Source organism: Metopolophium dirhodum, chromosome 4, assembly GCF_019925205.1.
Source record: "Metopolophium dirhodum isolate CAU chromosome 4, ASM1992520v1, whole genome shotgun sequence".
In the NCBI taxonomy this organism is placed as follows: Eukaryota; Metazoa; Arthropoda; class Insecta; order Hemiptera; family Aphididae; genus Metopolophium; species Metopolophium dirhodum.
In genome coordinates this window covers 1,571,869-1,591,020 of record NC_083563.1, presented here as the reverse complement: position 1 = coordinate 1,591,020, position 19,152 = coordinate 1,571,869, and the positions used below count along the sequence as shown (strand labels likewise).

Below are 19,152 nucleotides of genomic sequence, written 5' to 3'. Positions count from 1 at the left end.
TTGCAGTATGTAGGTATAAACTATAAATAATTATTAAAGATTGGTAAAACCTAAGAAGTAAGGACTAAGAGGTATCTAGGTAACTTATTTTATTTAAAAATTATCTTAACACTTGTTGTTTACATAGGCGGACATCCATTAAAATTTCAGGGGTGGGGTCTAACATTATTAACAAAAATGATAAATTAACAATTTCACATCCAATTAAAAAGTTACCGGTTTTTTTTTTGGGGGGGGGAGTTTTTCCCTACCCCTTAATCTAGATTTCTGCCTTTGCTGAAGAGTGGATCAAATATTTAAAAATAATCTTAGATAAGCATTAAGCATACATATAAAGAAAATCATGCATATATTGTCTGTACGAAAAAAAAACATTTTATTTAAAATGTATTTCGATAAATTAATATTTATAATGATTAACCTACATATATGTCACGTGCGTTAGAATTTTTGGATATTGTGTGATTGGGGCGAAAACGGGCTATTAATGAGTGAATTTACTAGAAGGCGAAATGTTTATAATTATGTTGAATATGAAGTATAAACATAAGTACTAACCTACCTAATGGAAAGCTATTAAGTCACAGACTCCTCCCGTTCGCGCGTTACACCAGAGGATGCTTACCAAACCACTTGCCGTTATTACGGTGACTGTCAAGATATCGTCGTAACTCGCAACTATTCCCTTTCACTGATCCCAGTTGTTTTGTATACTGTGTTATAGTAGTGTGTTTGTTTTAGCTCATGGGCTACAGAAAAAGAACGAACAATTCGACTGGTGGTTGGTTATTGATCAAATACGCTCTACTGAAATAGGTATTAATAAGCCATTCATATTGTATGGTTCTCATGTAACATACCTACTCATTAAAAAGTCCAAGACCAACAAATCAGGGTAAGTTGAAATTTTTCAATAAGCTATTATTATAACAATATTTTATGAATTAAACTGGCGTTGAAAGGCTTTTTTATTAAATTTTATAATTTTCCTCGAGTTTTGTTCACTATATCTGTTCATTTTATTGATTTAGTAAACCTACATCTATTTAAAAAAAAAAAAATAGTATCTAGGTATAAGCTCCGACCGTTTAGTAAACACAATTATTACGCAAACTATTTAGGTAGGTTACCTACCTAGTTCTATTCGCGTATAGCAGTACAAGATATACAAAATGTATTTCATAATATATATTCTGTGCATAGGTACCTGCAGTATCATTGTATCAATGATAATTTTTTAATAGTTAAATATCATACTTTTATACAATATTTCAAAAATAAACATTTAGAAATTACAGCTGTATTACCAAAAAAAAGCGTGTAGCATTACATAATTTCTATTCAAATATCTTTTAAAAACGATTTGTACTTGTGTGCATATTAAGGATTAATTTGTTTGATTATGTTGGTAAGGAAAATAATTAATTTTGGTAGATAGTATCAATTTAATAAATATTTTTTACTCTTAAAATCTTATTTCGGTATTTTATATTTAAAATTAGTACTCTAGCTGGTATACATGTTGAACGTTTATTTAAAAATATTATTCAAGTTGAATGTGTTAGAACTTACAATATAGGCATATAGCCGATAAAATAGCTAATATATCTAGAATCTCGACAATAAACTTCACAGAAATATAAAATCAATTCAAATCTTACCAACAATTAATACATTTACTATCTATAAAAAATATTATATATTGGAGGGAAACGTCTTGTTGGTGTGGAAACCGTAAGGCATTCGAATTCCGAATTACTATTGAACTTTTTGATTCTGAAGAACGTATGGTAAATGTAACTTTTACCATTACAATTTGAGAGATTTACTCGGATTTTCTTATTGTAAAATCAGATGTCTAAAACAGTTTTTAAATTTTTCCATACGCGAGCAACGGATTATATAATAATAGTTATTAGACCCATTTCTAGTAGTCACGCGTATAATATTTACTTTTGAACTAGGGGTGCTTAAGCTCTAAGTTTTTTTGTCATCTAACGATTTTTTAGGGGGTGCTAAGGACCCAAAGCACCCCCCCCCCCTAGTTGTGCTAATGCCTACCTGGTAGTAGGTAGGTTAGGCTACCATAGACCTTTTACAGGGGCTAGAATTAAGATATTTTGCTATTGCACACCTAATTCCACACCAAAATATTTTAAAATAATGAACATAGACCTAGTAGTGTGCACATACCACATATAACTTCATTGTATAATTTTTTTTGCTATTTATTAATGATTAGTTATAATAAATACAATCTAAGACAATCTTCTATATAAGTCCTTGATACCTATATGGCTATATGACTAAACATTTTAAAATTAAAAACGAAATAGCTTGGGTTAATATACTTATTAGAATATGGCGTAGTCGGTATTATTTTTAGTATTAAGGATTTCAAACGAATACAATATGCTAATTAGTAATTTTCAATAATCAACATTGAATATTAATCAAATAAAAATTTATAAAAGCCGAAAATAAGTACTGCACACTTATAAATTTGCTACTACACATTTAATATTAGCTACTGCACATAGTGTGTGCTACTGCATAAAATTTTAGGCCCTTGACCTATAAACTAGTCTATGGTAGATACACTACCAACGCTGCATGCCTGCATAGATCTATCATACACGTGTGACTAAATGAAATGGGCCTTATAAAGGGAATTGCACTGCAAAAACTTCTCCCCTTCGACCTACCTACCCTTTTTAGTTTCTAGTCTACGTGAAACGTCGATAGAACTATCTGTCTGTCCAAACAGGATGAGATCAATAGATAATTAAAATCTAATAATATTATCGATATCGTCAGAAAATGTAACTTTAGTTTTAGGGTTGTTCTATGATTTACCTAGTTGAAATGTTGAATACTTGAATCTAATAACTTTTTGGTTCAACATTTTTAATTGGTTAGATTCTAATTAATCTAACTAATCCTAATCAATTTTGTTCGATACACAGAATAGATAAATGATAATATATTGTGTTCATTTTTGATGTTTAATATTTTTAAGTCTTTAGTGTAAACAATTAGCAAAATATTTCATATAGGTACTTTACCCGACAACATAGTAAGGATTATAGTGAACAGTGCCTTTGACTCTAAATTATTAGACAATTTTAAGAATATAAACGATTTATAAGAATGAATGTTTTGATATATAGCCAATAGCCATATAGGTAGTACGAACAATATCAAACCTTGGAATATTTATAAAAATACCTAGTCGCACAAAATTACAGTAGGTACTTACTTCAGTTTATTGTTTCAATTCGTTTGTATATATATATATATATATATATGCAAGATTTACATAATATTAACCCATTACATAATAATTTGATTTAAAAAAAAAACTTAATAACTTATTATAAGATTAGGTAGTATCTATAAGATTATGTTATGATAAATTGGTTAATGCTAGTTATTTGTATTCATTGGAAATTACTTTTTTATAATAATTGGTATTTGGTAGGTATTGAAAATAAAAAAAAAACTGACAATGGACAATCGGTTTATTGTTATATTTGAATACACTGTAGGCGGTTTTGTTTTGTGAAGGTTATAGTATTTTTATTTATCTCTTCAGTAACAACTTAGGTACAGATCACCATCACCCTACTGGGAATTTTTTAAAGGGGGCCTTATAATTTATTTATTTCCAACTAGGTACCTACTAATAAATGACAATAATAGTATGTTTTTAATAATTCATCAACTTTTTATAAAATATTTATTATAGATTATATTGACCTAGGTAGGTACGAATAATTAATTTATTAAAATTTCTACCTACCTATATATCAATTTAAATTAACTATTAGCTAATTGAATACCTGTATAATGTATATAATATATTACAATTTACAACTATAACTGCGTGTGATTATTTGTATGCATTTTATAGTAAATAATAATAAATTTTGGTCGTATACTCGTATGGTTTATACTTTATGCAAGGGTGAGTGAGAAAATGATGATCGGTCGATGAGGGGAAAAATAGGATTATCCCTTAGATTTTTCCAAATGAACGACAATTTCCCTGAGGATGAGGAATGAAAAGGTCGACAATTTTTAAATAGACGATTCGTAATTATATTTCTGAGGGTTTAGGGTGTATAACGACTCAGAGTTGTATATATTTTTACATAATCTATACCTAATTTGTACATAGAAACTATTATGTGTAGGTGGGTATACTATATAGTATATGGGTAAACCGTGTGTCCGAGAAAACAGGGTACACTGTATAATTAAATTACCCACATTGACATTACTCAGTACCCTAACTTATTTTCGAATTCAGTTTGAATGACATAAAACTAGACTATTGTATCATTATTCTACCGCAGACAGAACTCTAAAATATGTATAATAGGGTAGGTACTGACCACTGAGTAATGTAGGTTATATGTAGGCTGAGTTATAGAGTGTATGCAGTTTTCGTGGACACACGGTATACAATAGAAATAACAATACCTAATCATTAATAAACAATACCAAGTAATACACAGTGAATGAATAATGCAATTAAAGTTTTAGTGCATTTTTTGATGCATTACCTTGTACGTTTTATTTTATGAAACGGTTTTTTGGATACCCACTATTTAACTATATATATATATATATTTTTGTTCACAGTTATGTAGGATAGAATTAAATGAATATCTGTATACGGGTGTCAATCGAATATAAAATGCCTTTGTCCGAAGTGAGAAGATGTGTAACCATCAAATTTACATTATTATTGATGTTAGCTGCTGTAGCCTTAGCTCAATCACCAGATAGTAACTCGATAATTGGTCCAAATAAAGCTAACGGAGGTGCTGTCGCAAAATTCCGTAAGTATAAAGTATATTCAATTCTAAAGAATCAATTTGTTTATTATAAAATGTACTAAGTGTGCTTGTTTTTATATTATATGCGTATCCACTTTTTGAGATATATAGGTTGTAATTGCATGTAGTTATATATATATATAACTTGACAAATCCGTTTATAATATATACAATTATAACCTATATAATATGCCATATATTGATTGATTAGGTTTCGAGAAGATTTTTATAATTGTCCAGAAAACTGGAAGAAAAGACTATAAATCATGCATAATATAGGTATAATCGATTTAAATTTTGATTAGGTATTTCTTTATGGTACCTACCTACCTACCCTCATTATGAAGACATAAACTTGGTATATATTTTAAGGTATTTCAAATAGTACCCCAGCTGCTAAAGTTTTCTTTTTATAAAATAAAAAATTTTTATTGAAATATCGATTTATGGAACATACTTGGTATAATTTGACGACTCACTAAAGTCAAGACTAGACAAGACGATATTCTCAATAGGTAATATTTAAGGTCCGACATAAAATGATGTATTTTGTATGAAAATAGAACAAATGGCTTTAAAATCTATTCTTTAGTAAGGTTTAACAAATATTTAGAACAAATAGTGCTTCAAATTTATAGAATTTTCCTAGTATAATGTTATCATTAATTTCAAGTTTAAAGATTTCCACCCTATATACTTGGTAGCGAGTACCAAACACTTTTATAATTATTAATTATACAATATATTATGTAGGTATAACAATTTTCTTGAACTAATTAAAATCAAAAACAAGTATAAGTATCAAAAATGAATACGTATTAAAGAGGTTTATGACCGATATAATTACATGTATAATTATAGCTACTTTAGTAAAAAAAAAAAACCGGTAAACTTTCACTAAACGTTCTCGGATTTGTTAATCTAGAAACCAGGCAGACCAGTACCGGTGTATCACATTAAATGTATTTTGAGTTGTTATGTCATCATTTGCATTTGTAAAAATTAATTCATAATTCATACGATATAATGTAATATATAATTGGGCCGATGCAACAAAACCGCAGGTAGAATGTTAGTTGTTACTTGTTACAGAGTCTTATACATTCTACACTATTTACAGCAGCGGTGCGCAACTGAGCACATTTTCCTTATTTGTTTGTTTCATATTATTATTAGGTACATAAACCGCTCATAAAACAAAATAAATAAAAATAATTGCATACACATGTATTATGCGTAATTATGTGTAATTTTTATTATTCTCGACTAGGTACATTCGACCAATTATTGTTAATTAAAATCTAATTGAATTATTAAAATGTATTACAAAATCGGAAATCTTGCTTCTGCTGTCAGCTGTAGAGATTTCCCTGTCGATGAGCAGATAACTGCTACGAATGTGTATATCTATTAAATTACAATTCTAAGATAAATCATTATAGGTACCTATGCGATTCTAAGCAAGCCGAAGAATATTTTTATGTTATACTATATGTATATATATTTATATTTTCATTACTGTTTCTTTATTCTGTAGGTTAAACTAATTTTTTTCAAAAAAACTCGCATGCTTATTGACTTGCAAGACGCATGTTACGTATAAGGAAATACTGACGTGGAAATGGTGTTTTGGAATATATTATGAAATAGGTTCGCTTGACATAAATAAACTGTAATATATATATAATATACATTGTACATCTATACACTATAAACGTAACTTTAAATTACCTAGTCTTAAGAAACATAATATGTACTTTTGATGTTTTAAAGTTGCTATTATATGAACTTATTTGAGGAACCTTGATTAAATTTTCAAGTTTTAAAAATTGTTATCAATATACAAATTCAAAAAAACAAAATTTTTTTTAAATTTTGTCTATAAATATTTCAAAAAGAGTAAAAAATGTACATAAAGTTGAGAAGATGTTACTGTGTTAAAAACTGGTATTGTGAAATATTTTTGTTTCCCCAATTATTAAGAAAAGTACCTACTGAGGAATTCCTAATTTTTAACTATGTCCAAAAGAATAATATCGATCAAAAATACAACCAGAAAACCATAATCTCCAATCTCAATGCTGAATATTTTATCAAACATTCTTCTACAATTCTCCAAAAGTTTTGGACCGAAACGAGACGAATAAAAAATACCACGTAACACTTTAAAACACTCGCTTCGCCGTTTAAATTACAATATTATTTTGTGGGTTAGAAACTTAGAAATTATAATAAATATGTCATGATTAGGGCTCGGGAGTTGTAGATTTTTATGTTTACTTTTACTGTATGCACTATACACTATATATATATAGGTACACACGAGTTAAAATATAAATAATTTTTTGTTGCATATTTTTATAAAATCTATGGTTTTTCTTAAGATAAAAGCGTAAAAGGTAAAGATGGCCAAATAAGTAACAGTTTTTTACTGTCGAGATTGTAATATGCTTGGCCGCTTGGGTAACTATATTATATATTATGATAGTCGCTGACCTTCGGCTACATAATAATATGATCAATGATAATCATTGATTATGCATTATGCATTAAGATTTCTATGTGTATACTGTATAGTTATCAGTTATATGTTCATGTTGTTATCTTCAGTATAATATATAGGTAGTGTATTTACTATTTATAGTGTATGTACTATGTACATATAATATTATATGTGCTTAAATATATTGTATAATATGTCCAAGAAGTCCCGTATCACCCTTATAGTATCTCCATGGAAAATCAGTATATTTAAATTCCGTTTTTTTTTTACAGTAATAAGTATAATAGTAATTCTGATTGAATAGCATTATTTACGATTTTTTTTTCAAAAATTCAAAAATTACCAACAATTTTTTTTAGGAATATAAGTTTTTTAAATTTCTAAGATAGCCATTTTGTTAATCGTATTTTTAAAACAGGAAAAACAAAATATTAAAATTTAATGAAAATCTACCAAGTTAGAGCTAAATATTATTTTGAATTTCTAAGAATAATAGTTAGGTATAGGTATGTCATTTTTAAATGTTTAACAAAATTGGTACAAAACAAAAAGTTATGGCTAAAGACGACAGTACAACGACTATATACCTAACCTACGATACTAATAAGTAATAGCTATAAAAGACCACAAGTAAATAATTGTAATTAAAATTTATAAAACTATGATATGCATAAATATTATTATTATAAATTGCATTAATAACTGTAAGATAAAATCATAGACCAGGGCACCACAGCTATTTGTGCCATTTCATATTTTTAGGTTCACTTCATGATAATTAAAATACTTAAAAATAGGTAACCAGTTTCTTTGTTAACTGTTTAGTAAACGATAAGATACAGCTATTGGTATTTCTATTAAAATCAAAACTTTAACTAGGTTGTGAATTAGTTTTGTCAGATTGAAATAAAAAACAATTATTTTTTTTGGAATTATTATGAATTTTGACATACAAAATATCAGCTATAAAAAATTGAAATTGTTTAATCTTATAACTGAAAGCTTTCATTAATAAATAGATATTAATAGATTTTCATTAAAAAAATTCGTTGCGTTCCAATTTTTAATTAAAGCGTGCAAATCGTATTTTGCTAATGCCGTATGCATACAGGTAACGTCATAACTATTGTTCTTAGAAATTCAATATAATAAATTAACTCTAACTTGGTCGATTTTCATTAAATGTTTTAAAAAATATCATAAATAAAACGGCTATCTTGGAAATTTAAAAATCTAAATTGCCTAAATAAAATTGTTGGTAATTTTAGAATTTTTGAAAAAAAAAATCGAAACTTATGCTATTCAATCAGAATTGTCATACTTATTACTGTAAATAAACCGCATTTAAATATATTGATTTTCCATGGAGATATACTACGGGGGATACGGGACTTCTGGGAAATACTGTATATAGACAAATATATTTTTCATTTTCGGGCGACGGGCGTACCTATAGTCTTCGAGCTTCGTTTAAATTTATGCTCTATTGCTCTGTAAAATATGAGTGATTTTTTTGTATTCATTACATTTTTCTTGCGTATTTGCAATATCTTCGTGCATATTTTGCCCTTTTTAGCGTCTATATAACTTACAAACTCTAGTCATAATATACTGATATAGATAGTAATATGTTCGGTACTTTGATTTGAGTTTTATTCGGAAGCTTCATTAAACTGTAAATCGTTTTTCATGTTTCAATTATCGAACCTACATTTAATACATATTATAACGATATATTGAAAAGCTGAAACCTTTGCGCAACTATAGAGTGGTCCATTTAAGCGTCTACATTTATTATTTCAAAAAGTTTCAAGTTTCTAAAAAATATTAATTTTATATAATTTGATGTAATACCAAAACAACATTTCTCTAAATTTATTTTTTACCTAATATTTTTTATCGTTATCTATTTTATGTTTATACTTTTTTGAATGACAAATTTTTTATTTCATATTCCGAAGCAGAATATTTTTTTCTTATAACCTATATTTTTATATACCTAATTCTGTTTTTTATTTCAAAGTTATTGTTATACTGCCATCATACAATTATTTACCTCGGTTCTTCAAAATAGAAAGCCATGTTTAGATTAGTTTAGTCGGTATTCATACATTCAGACATAAATAAAGTATTTCTTCATTATTTTTGTATATTTTAACCGTTTTACTGAAACATTCAGAGATTAAATCGAGTTTAGGTTACAATACGTAATAATACAAACTGACCTTTTATTACCTGTTAATCCTCTTACAGTCTTACCCAATTATCAATCATGAAATCAGTGAAAATCTTTAAAAAAAATATTACGTTACAAAATACGTGTTATTTTTTCTAATATTTTAGTGATAATTCAATAATTGTATACATAACCATACGCGTCTGTAGCAATAAATTTGATACCTAATACTTAAGATTTTTCTATGACGGTATGTTAAAACTTCTTGGTTAAAAATGTCAACATTAAAATAGAATAGATCAAATGTAATGGATTATGAAGACGGTTTAAGAATAAAATGTAGTCGCAATTTTCTTGGATTATTGAAACAAAATTGAGAATTATGAACTCCTAAAAATCACATTGAAAAAAAAAAACGGCATATTACTTGCACATTTACTAAATAAACAGCCAATAAAAACATCGTATCATTATTTATTTCATATTATTTATTAAATACGAAATACGATTAATACGAATTACCTTTTGTTCATTATTAATTATTAGTTTATATTAATAAATACTAGGTACCTACCTATGCACACTCGTCAGTCGTCTCTCGTACAGTTCTTATAACATTGTATTTATGTTGTTTATAGGTAATACTTATAGATTTTCAAAGTATAATAATAAGTTAATAGTAGTAGTAGTATAATTATAATTTACATTCGATTAAACAGTGATAACAAATGCCTACTTAATAATTAAATAAATGAAAATGTTTTCTTAGTTTTTATCATTTTTGAATTAGCCAACTGCCAGCTGAGGTTCTAAAATTAAACTAAGCCCCCCCCCCTCCCCAAGTTACAATGTCCTGGAAACATTTCTGGGATCGTGACATCTAGCCTCTAGGCATTAAATATTTATAGTACCTACCTAGGTTTATTTTGTTTTGTTCTTGAAAAGTTGAAAATGTTTGTAATCACTGGTCTGTACCCGCGGTCGTCAAACGGATGTATATTGTATCTATACTTTTATATTTTTTATAATATTATACAGTCTCTGTGGTGTATACACGGGAGGGGGATTTTAGGTGTTCTAAAATTAAAAAGTTATAAAAATTAAAAGAAAAATGAATATTTTTTGATAAATTAGAGTAAACGTGTTTTATGATAAAAATAAATCTTCGTTAAACGACATACTATTTTGATGTATTGATGTATAATGTGTATATATTATATTATATATTTATACATATTTAATTTTTTCATGTAAATCCCCACCACAATTGAAAATAAGCAATAAATAGCTGTGTACGGCACTGTACAGTCTGGGTTTAAGATCACATACTAAAGATGGACCCACCTCCCGATAACTTGAAGCACGTCATATAAATTACGAGTCTCTGACGCGAAAAGAAATGTTACATAATATTTATACACGTGAATAATTCACTGAATTATTCAGAACTGATATAGTATATAAATATAAACAACAGCTAAATATGCGACAGTTCGCCTACAACATATTATGTGCTTAGTGCGCTTCAAATTGTTTACACAGGCCAGGTGGGTATGGCTCCATACATAGAATATGATCTAAGGGTTTTAATAAACCGACATACCACATAGTACATTTAGGTTTAGGTAGGTTAGGTTAGGTTAATAATGAGGTCCAATTAAATAATATCTTCTATACTTATTTTAAGTAGATATATTAATTTGTGTCCACCCTCATCCGGATGTCATCCCCTATATTATCTCTACAAAATATTATTTTGAATACGAGCGTCGAACACTGAAATGACAACCAAAATTCGGTGTAAAAAAACACTTTCTTTGTCAATTTTAAAAAATGAATTTCAATACAACCAAAATGAAATTTAACTAAGTACTCAGATTAATTTCGATATATTTTCGTGATTTAAATAATTGGAGTGGATACCGATATAATATTATAATCAAACATTATCGATTTGCGCAACAATAAAGTGTCACGCTCACTTATATAGGTATATATTATATACTTACCGCGGTTAGCGCGCTCGACGATTGACAAGTGACATTAAATCTTTCAAATAATACTTTTAAGTTTTAAGTGTGATGTGTTATAATTTTTAACTGTACCAATATATTATACGGTTTGATCAAACAAGCTAATTAAATTGTGTTTTACATTTACATACAGGTAAATATTTTTCTCAGTGCCAGACACATACAGTTGAATTTGACGAATGTATAAAGAACGCAATCAATAATGTCAGACCATATTTTACAACAGGTATTTTATTATATTATAATTATTTTATATTTTACATAATATAATTGCATTTATATTATAAGACAACATAATATAGTTTAGAGAGAAATTTGATATGTATCAACATGCAGTGTTGGGCATAGTATAATAATGGAGCCTGTATTGTGTAACGAATACATTATAGGTGGTACCTAATCCTACTTGTTATACCGTAACAACATTACATTTATAAATTACGTGTTGGCGGGTAATTTATAGTTGTATGAACTCAATTTTTTTTTTTTATAGCAACGCGTTATTCACAATTTAATTACTTATCATAAGATATGATACTGTACAGGTATATAGGTACCAGCTATAGCCTATATATAGGTTGTTGAGGCATATATATTAATCGGGATCATATTAAAAAAAAAAATTAACACAATATGCAGTATAATATGCAATATGCATATAACATATATTTTATACGAAAAATTCACGTTTTTATATTATAACAAAAATTCGAGGATTGGGCGGAGGTGTATACAAAAACCAAAACATGTTTGAACAAGTGGACTTGGGCAGACGCTATGTTTTGAAACTACATTTCATTTTTATAGTTAAATAGGATATTAAAAATATATTAAAATATTTTTACAGTAAAAGTTATAGAATATACCAAGCTACATTATTATTCATTATCAAATATTCTATACCAACATAAAAAATGTGATAATATAATTTACAGTAAAGATGGGGGTTTTCATTTGTAAAAAAATACCAAACTTGTATTGGAATAGGAAATCAAAAGCTCTAAAAAAATGTAAGAATTCGATAGTTATAATAATATAATATAGGTAGGTAATTTTGAAGTATAAGTACCTACCTACCTATACTTAAAAGTTCTAAAAATCAGAATTTGAAACGATTCATTACAAAAGAACCCTAGCTGTAGTATACAAAACATATTATTCTGTACCTATATTTGTGATTTGTAAATGGTATATAGTATAACATAATCGTATGTGTCGGTGGTGCATTTAGGGGAGGGGATTTGGGTGAATATCCCGGGCGCCAAATTTTTGGGGGTGGGAAAATTAAATATTTATATTCTATAAATAGGTACCAACCGATCAAATTACTCTATGTACATGGTAGTGTGGCACATGCATATAATTGAGTATTTGAGTACCTATACCTAAATATATAAATACCTATACATTGTATACTATATTAATTATAGGTGTTTATTATGAATAAGAATAAATACACTTTTCTTCAGAAAAAACATAAATTGTAAATTTTTTTGATTCGACATGCCGAGAAAATATCTATTTAACTATAGACATGTTTGCTTTATTATAGAAACCATTACATGCATGTGGGTATATATTTTTCCAAACTGAATATACCTATGTGAATAATTGCATAAATGATGATAGGTACTATTATTTTTATTTGGTAAAGAAAATAAATAAGTACTTATACCTACATATAGGTATTTTGTACCGGCTACTTTTCATCAATAAAACATATAAAATTATATAATATGATTATAACTAATACTTAGGTATGCGATTTTATCATTACATTAATTTATTTGTGATTAAAATGTAAATTTGTTACTTTTTTAGTATTTAAGTAAGTATATATAGGTACGACAGTGGCGGATCTATAGGGGGTAAAGGGGCAATTGCCCCCTATCTTGCCCTACGAAAAATAATCACTGGATCCGCCACTGAGGTACGAGGTACCTATAGACTACCAGTGGCGGATAGGCTTATATTTTTTTACCGGCAAGTAATTTGAATAAGGGCCCCCAAAAAATAAGACGCGAGCGACATTTTATTTAGATATAACAATACAATACAAAACTATATTATACTAAGTAATATACTCTTAGTACAGATTTGGAAACGATTCTAGTTTAGCAACTTTTCGATTTTTAAAATTTTTTTTTTTCAAAATGTGTATTTAAGGGTGCTTTTTAAGAATGTAAAAAAAAAGGCTGGACGAACTTGGTTTTGAAGTTATTGATGAAAAACTTCAAAAACTCCTACATTTCTTTCGTATAACGCGAATTTTTTTTAAAAAAATACTTAAAATTGAATATTGCTCGGACAAAAAAATCGAAAATATCCCCCGATTTGCGAATCATGTGTAAAAATACCTCAGAATTAATCAAAGTTGTTAAAAAATACATAATGTGCTAGCGTTGCCACTCGCTCGCTGAGCTGCGCTCGGACAAAAAAATCGAAAATATCCCCCGATTTTCTGTATAAAACTACTTTGAGTAGGCCTCGAAATTAAACATACTAGTTAAAAAGAACATAATCGGCTAGTGTTGCCACTAGCTTGCTGCGCTGTGCTCGGACAAAAAAAATCGAAAAAACACCACACACGAGATCCTCCGCGCAGCATTCGAGTAGTGTGCGCAACTTTGGATGACTATAACTTCCAAAATAATGGTTTCCGCAAAAAAATTCAATTCGTTTCGAAATGAGTGATAAAAACCACACATTTTGAAAAAAAAAAATTTTAAAAACTATAAAAGCGTATATAACCATTGCATCGGTACATTATTCAGTACGGCTATAATCTACCGATATTAAATACGGTTTTCTGTAACTCTAATCTAAAAATAAATCTCAATATTCCCAATGATACGGCCGATACGGGGGACAAAAATAAATATTGTTTATAGGTAGCTGAATGGTCGTGGTATTTTTCTCGTAGAGTGGTTAAAAATATTAAATTGGTCAATTTGCATCTTTATTAAAATTATTTTCAATCTTCATCGCACAAGGTTCAGTGACACTTGATAAATGGTCCTAGGGCCCCCATACGTCAACACAGGATAGGGCCTACCGGGAAAAATCCCGAATTCCCGGTGGGCCTATCCGCCACTGTAGGCTACCTAACCCATCGTAGGTAACATTTTGCTTTTAAAAAGTGGGTAATTTACCTAACGGCTAACACTAAACGTCATATACACGTCAAGTAACAGTGAGTGGACAATGAGTATGAATGTATATTGTATGGTACTTACACGATACAACACACTGTTGGTACCTAGTTATTAAATTTGATTAAATTTTCAAAATTATACCGAATCAAACGAATTTCATTGGTTAACCTTTACTCCCACAATAACTCTCAAACTTTGTCACTATTATACACAATGTAACATGTATTGGGTAAACTGTATTAGGAATAGATACATTTAAGATTCACGCAAATTTTAAATACCTAATAGAAATAAATTCGGTACCTATAGGTGTACCAGAACTAGGAATTCCTCCATTTGATCCGTTTTTCGCCAGTGTTGTTAAACAAAGCAAAGGAGCTGGTGTATTTGGTTACAAGTTAACTTTATACAACGTTACTGAAACCGGATGGAGACTTTCGGAAATAAAAAAAATCAAGTAAACCGTCGTTATTGAGTAAAAACAAAATGCTGATGAGAATAATGTTTTCTAAAAGGTATATTTATTTTTTTTTAGAACTAACTTCAATACGAACACAATCAAACTTACACATTATTTCCCTGAGAAGTATTTAGAAGGTTACTACGAGGCAGAGAATACGATACTGCGACCTGGAGTTACGACGATTGGCAAATTCAATTTGACTTTATGTAAGAATTTTTATGATCAATTGATAATATTACTATGATATTTCGTAACAGATCCTTGATAAATATATATTTTTTAAATGTGTTTATTATGTCAATAGTAGGTAATACGAAATAGTATAATATCATGCTTTGTCTTATAAATAATTTGTTTAGACGATTATATCCAAACAATGACAATAAGCAAACCTAAAAATACAAATCAAATTAAAGTATCCGTGCAGCTCGAAGAAATCGGAAATATGTCACTGCATATTAGCAATCTTTTGCGAGGAAGAGTTATTGTCGGTAAGTTGTTCGATAGGTACCTTTATTGGCTAGTATACATAGTACCTACATATTATAAACAAGGGCTTAGCCAAGGGGGGGGGGGTAGTCCCCCCACCCATAGCTAACAAAATATATATTCATGTTTAACAAAAACCTACAAACCGATTATATTGATAATACAAATTATTTTAAATTTTAATATAATAGGTATCTACACTCTACCTAATAATTAATTAAATTCTATAAAAATTAATACCGTTTTAAAATTGTCGATTTCTTGATGTTGTGATGATTCATTTTGAACTTATTTAGGTACATTGTACAACACACCGTAAAACTGGTAAACTTTGTGTTCCTGGGGCTACCCCTATGGCCCTACATATAGCCCAGGGAAATAATTAACAAAACCTACATTGATCAGTATTTTTCGGGAAAATATTTATTAGGAATGATATCTTAAAGAGGTACACAGCCGTACAATATTTCTAAAGAACGTTCTAATTTAGAAGGGTAGGTGCTATCCAGGATTAATATTTTCTTGACATTCACAGGCTATTAATATAGCCCTCTGTATAGTTATTTCTTATACTCCCACACAGCATTTGGGAAATGATAATATTTTGTGAATATTTGAAAGTGCTTGAATAACGAATATTTTATAAATATTTTCTTCTCGTGATAACAAAATATTGTACTACCTACCTATATTATGATTGCATAAAAATGTTGACTTAATATTAAGTTTCCGTAAAAATGTTTTTTTTTTTTGAAAATATATGATTATAATATTTTCAAAAATATGAACTTCTTGGCCAAAGAATATATTAACTAAAATATTTCCTAGTTATTTACGCAATTTTTTAAAATATTTTTATCATAGTTAGGAAATATTTTTATGCTGTGTGGGATTACAGTTTAATGATATATGCATAGTAATATATTATAGGTATACGATCAGGGACGGCCTGGGAGAAAAATTCAGGCCGGTAAAATGTTTTACCCAGGCCACATTTGACATTTCTAAACCTACGTCGCATAACTAGGTGGGTTGCTGTGAGGGGGCTGATCATGTGTTATACCCCTCCTCCCCACCAAATCGCAATATTTTTTATAATTAAATATTTATCTAACCTTTTAGTTTGCCAATATTATAATATGTAAGGTGAACTACAAAAAAAAACATTAATCAGCATCGACATTTTTAGTGTGACTCTACCATCTCTTAATTTCAAATGCCTACATACGCTTATCTAGGTATATGAATTTTCTTAAAAACATTTTTTTAAAAAGTTCAATTAACAATTTATCAAATGCTTGAAGCTTTTATAACAGTTCATAATTTATATTAATTTTTAAGAGAGATATGAGCATTTTAAATTCGAGCTTTCTAGGAAATTGAATCATCATAAGAAACCAACATACGAACAAATATAATGTTCTTACCATTAAGTTTCATAAATCCCAAGTCGATTCACTCTACGTCTCTACATATTAAACTATAACGAAGCTAAAAGTGAACGGCTGAGCATAAATTTGCTGATAATTGTTAAACGCTTGTAAGACGGGGGCAACAAATACGGGTGTATATTGACCAACTCTATTAATACAAACTAAAAAGAATATACATTTGAGCTTATAACAAATTTCATATTATAATCAAGTTTTGTAGAATATTATTGTAAAAGTTGCTGTATAAAGTTAAAATTAATTTTACTTAAACAAATTTTATCTGAAAATGATTTTTAATGAAATTTTTTATTATTGAACAATATTTGTGGTTGTGGTGGGGGGTGACAACCCCTTCCACCACCCCTGGGAACGCAATTGGTAATATCTAAACGGACTACACGGCTAGTGATGGCTATACACGATAATATTATAATACACCATTTTTTTTTGGGTTTCAATACTTAACAATTATGACTTTTTTGTCAGGAATTCAAAAATAATCTAATTTTACAGTAAGTACCTGCAGGCTGCAACACTGCAAAGTGAAGACCCTTTTAAAATTGTTTTACGGTTGACTTTACAATTCCGTCAATCAAATATAGAATTAACACGAAGCAAATTTAAAAATAATATTTATTTATCTTATTAAATTCAAAACGATCATTCAATCTTCATAATATAGTTGGTAAAATAATTGTATTTTTATTGTGCTTTCCAAGAAAAAAAAAATATATTATGTCGGTACATCTAAGGAGTAAGAGGTACTTCCATAGACCTATAAACTATAGGTACTTCCCATACCTACCTGAAAATACAATCAGTTTGGCCGTTTAAGTTAAATATACAATATACAATATGATGATTTGTTGGTAGACAGTAGTTAACAATTTTGAAATTCTACGTCCAAATAATGTATTTTCTCATAGTACCACTTGTTTCATTTTGTTATGCACAATCCTAATTCCAAAAACATATTTAAATTCAGTGCCAAATTTTTATATTTAAGATTATAGATGTTTTTTTTTAGCTTTGTTCATATTATTTAATAATATTTGTCCCTCCAAAATTATATAATTTTAATTTTTTTTTTTTTTTTAACAGAAAACGTTTTGGACAGAGTAATAAACGCCTCATGGAGAGTCGGTTTGCCAGTTGTGAAACCACTTATAAACGACCTTGTTGCTTCAGCTTTTACTAAAATTTGGAATGACATTTTTAATGATTTTGATTTTAGTTACTTACTGCCATAAATAATCTATAGGTCATATTTTATTTCAATTTTATTATTTGGCCATTATGACAACAAATAGTTTTAATTATAAAAATAATAGTTTCTGTCATTTAACTATAATTATTTGCATCATTTGTTGTTACATTTTAAAATATCATCATTTTATTTATCATACATCATACAATATCATATTAATGTTTAGTGTTTGTTATATTTTAATTTAATTTTTATTATATTAGGTGTATACATTTTATTTAGTTTTAACTTTTATGAGTGTAATATACGTAATAGTAGTATAGTTTATGTTAATCTATTATAATATAAGGAATAACAAAATCATTCAATTGCGTTACATATTTTTGTCTGATTTGATATTTTCAATGTGATGTGCATAATACTGTACAGTATTAAAATTCTGGTAACCGATAAAGTATAAATGGTACACCTCATGCTATAAATCAATCGTTTTTTTTTTTGTTTTTATAATGTATACAAATGTATCACCTACATACATTGTGCAATAAATATAGTTATATAAATAATTCAATATGGAACAAATTTTAAATGTGTATGATCAGGAAGAGGCCTATTATCATACTGCGTAATGAATATTTATATTAACTTGAAAATTATTTGGAATGGAAAAGGAATTATTCAAAAAGGTCTCTATACCATTGTTATTTATCATTTTAGAATCCTGTTAGAAACATTAGGTATCCCTTTGACAAGATAGTGTTAAAAATTAAAATGTAAGGGCTTGAGTGCTGTATGATATTTTATGCTTAGCAGATTGAATTTTAAATCTTAATGAATTGTTTCACACAA

The 19,152-nt window shown here is 28.2% G+C and overlaps 1 protein-coding gene across 1 annotated transcript; it reads left to right on the top strand.

The window, feature by feature from the left end:
• Nucleotides 1-655: 655 nt before the first annotated feature.
• On the top strand, nt 656-18,671 carry LOC132942381 (uncharacterized). Its single transcript, XM_061010701.1, has 7 exons — nt 656-895; nt 4,648-4,847; nt 11,690-11,782; nt 15,021-15,168; nt 15,247-15,380; nt 15,534-15,665; nt 18,198-18,671. The coding sequence occupies exons 2-7, from the start codon at nt 4,667-4,669 to the stop codon at nt 18,344-18,346; spliced, it is 837 nt and encodes a 278-aa protein (XP_060866684.1). The 5' UTR covers nt 656-895; nt 4,648-4,666; the 3' UTR covers nt 18,347-18,671.
• The last annotated feature ends 481 nt before the right edge of the window (nt 18,672-19,152 follow it).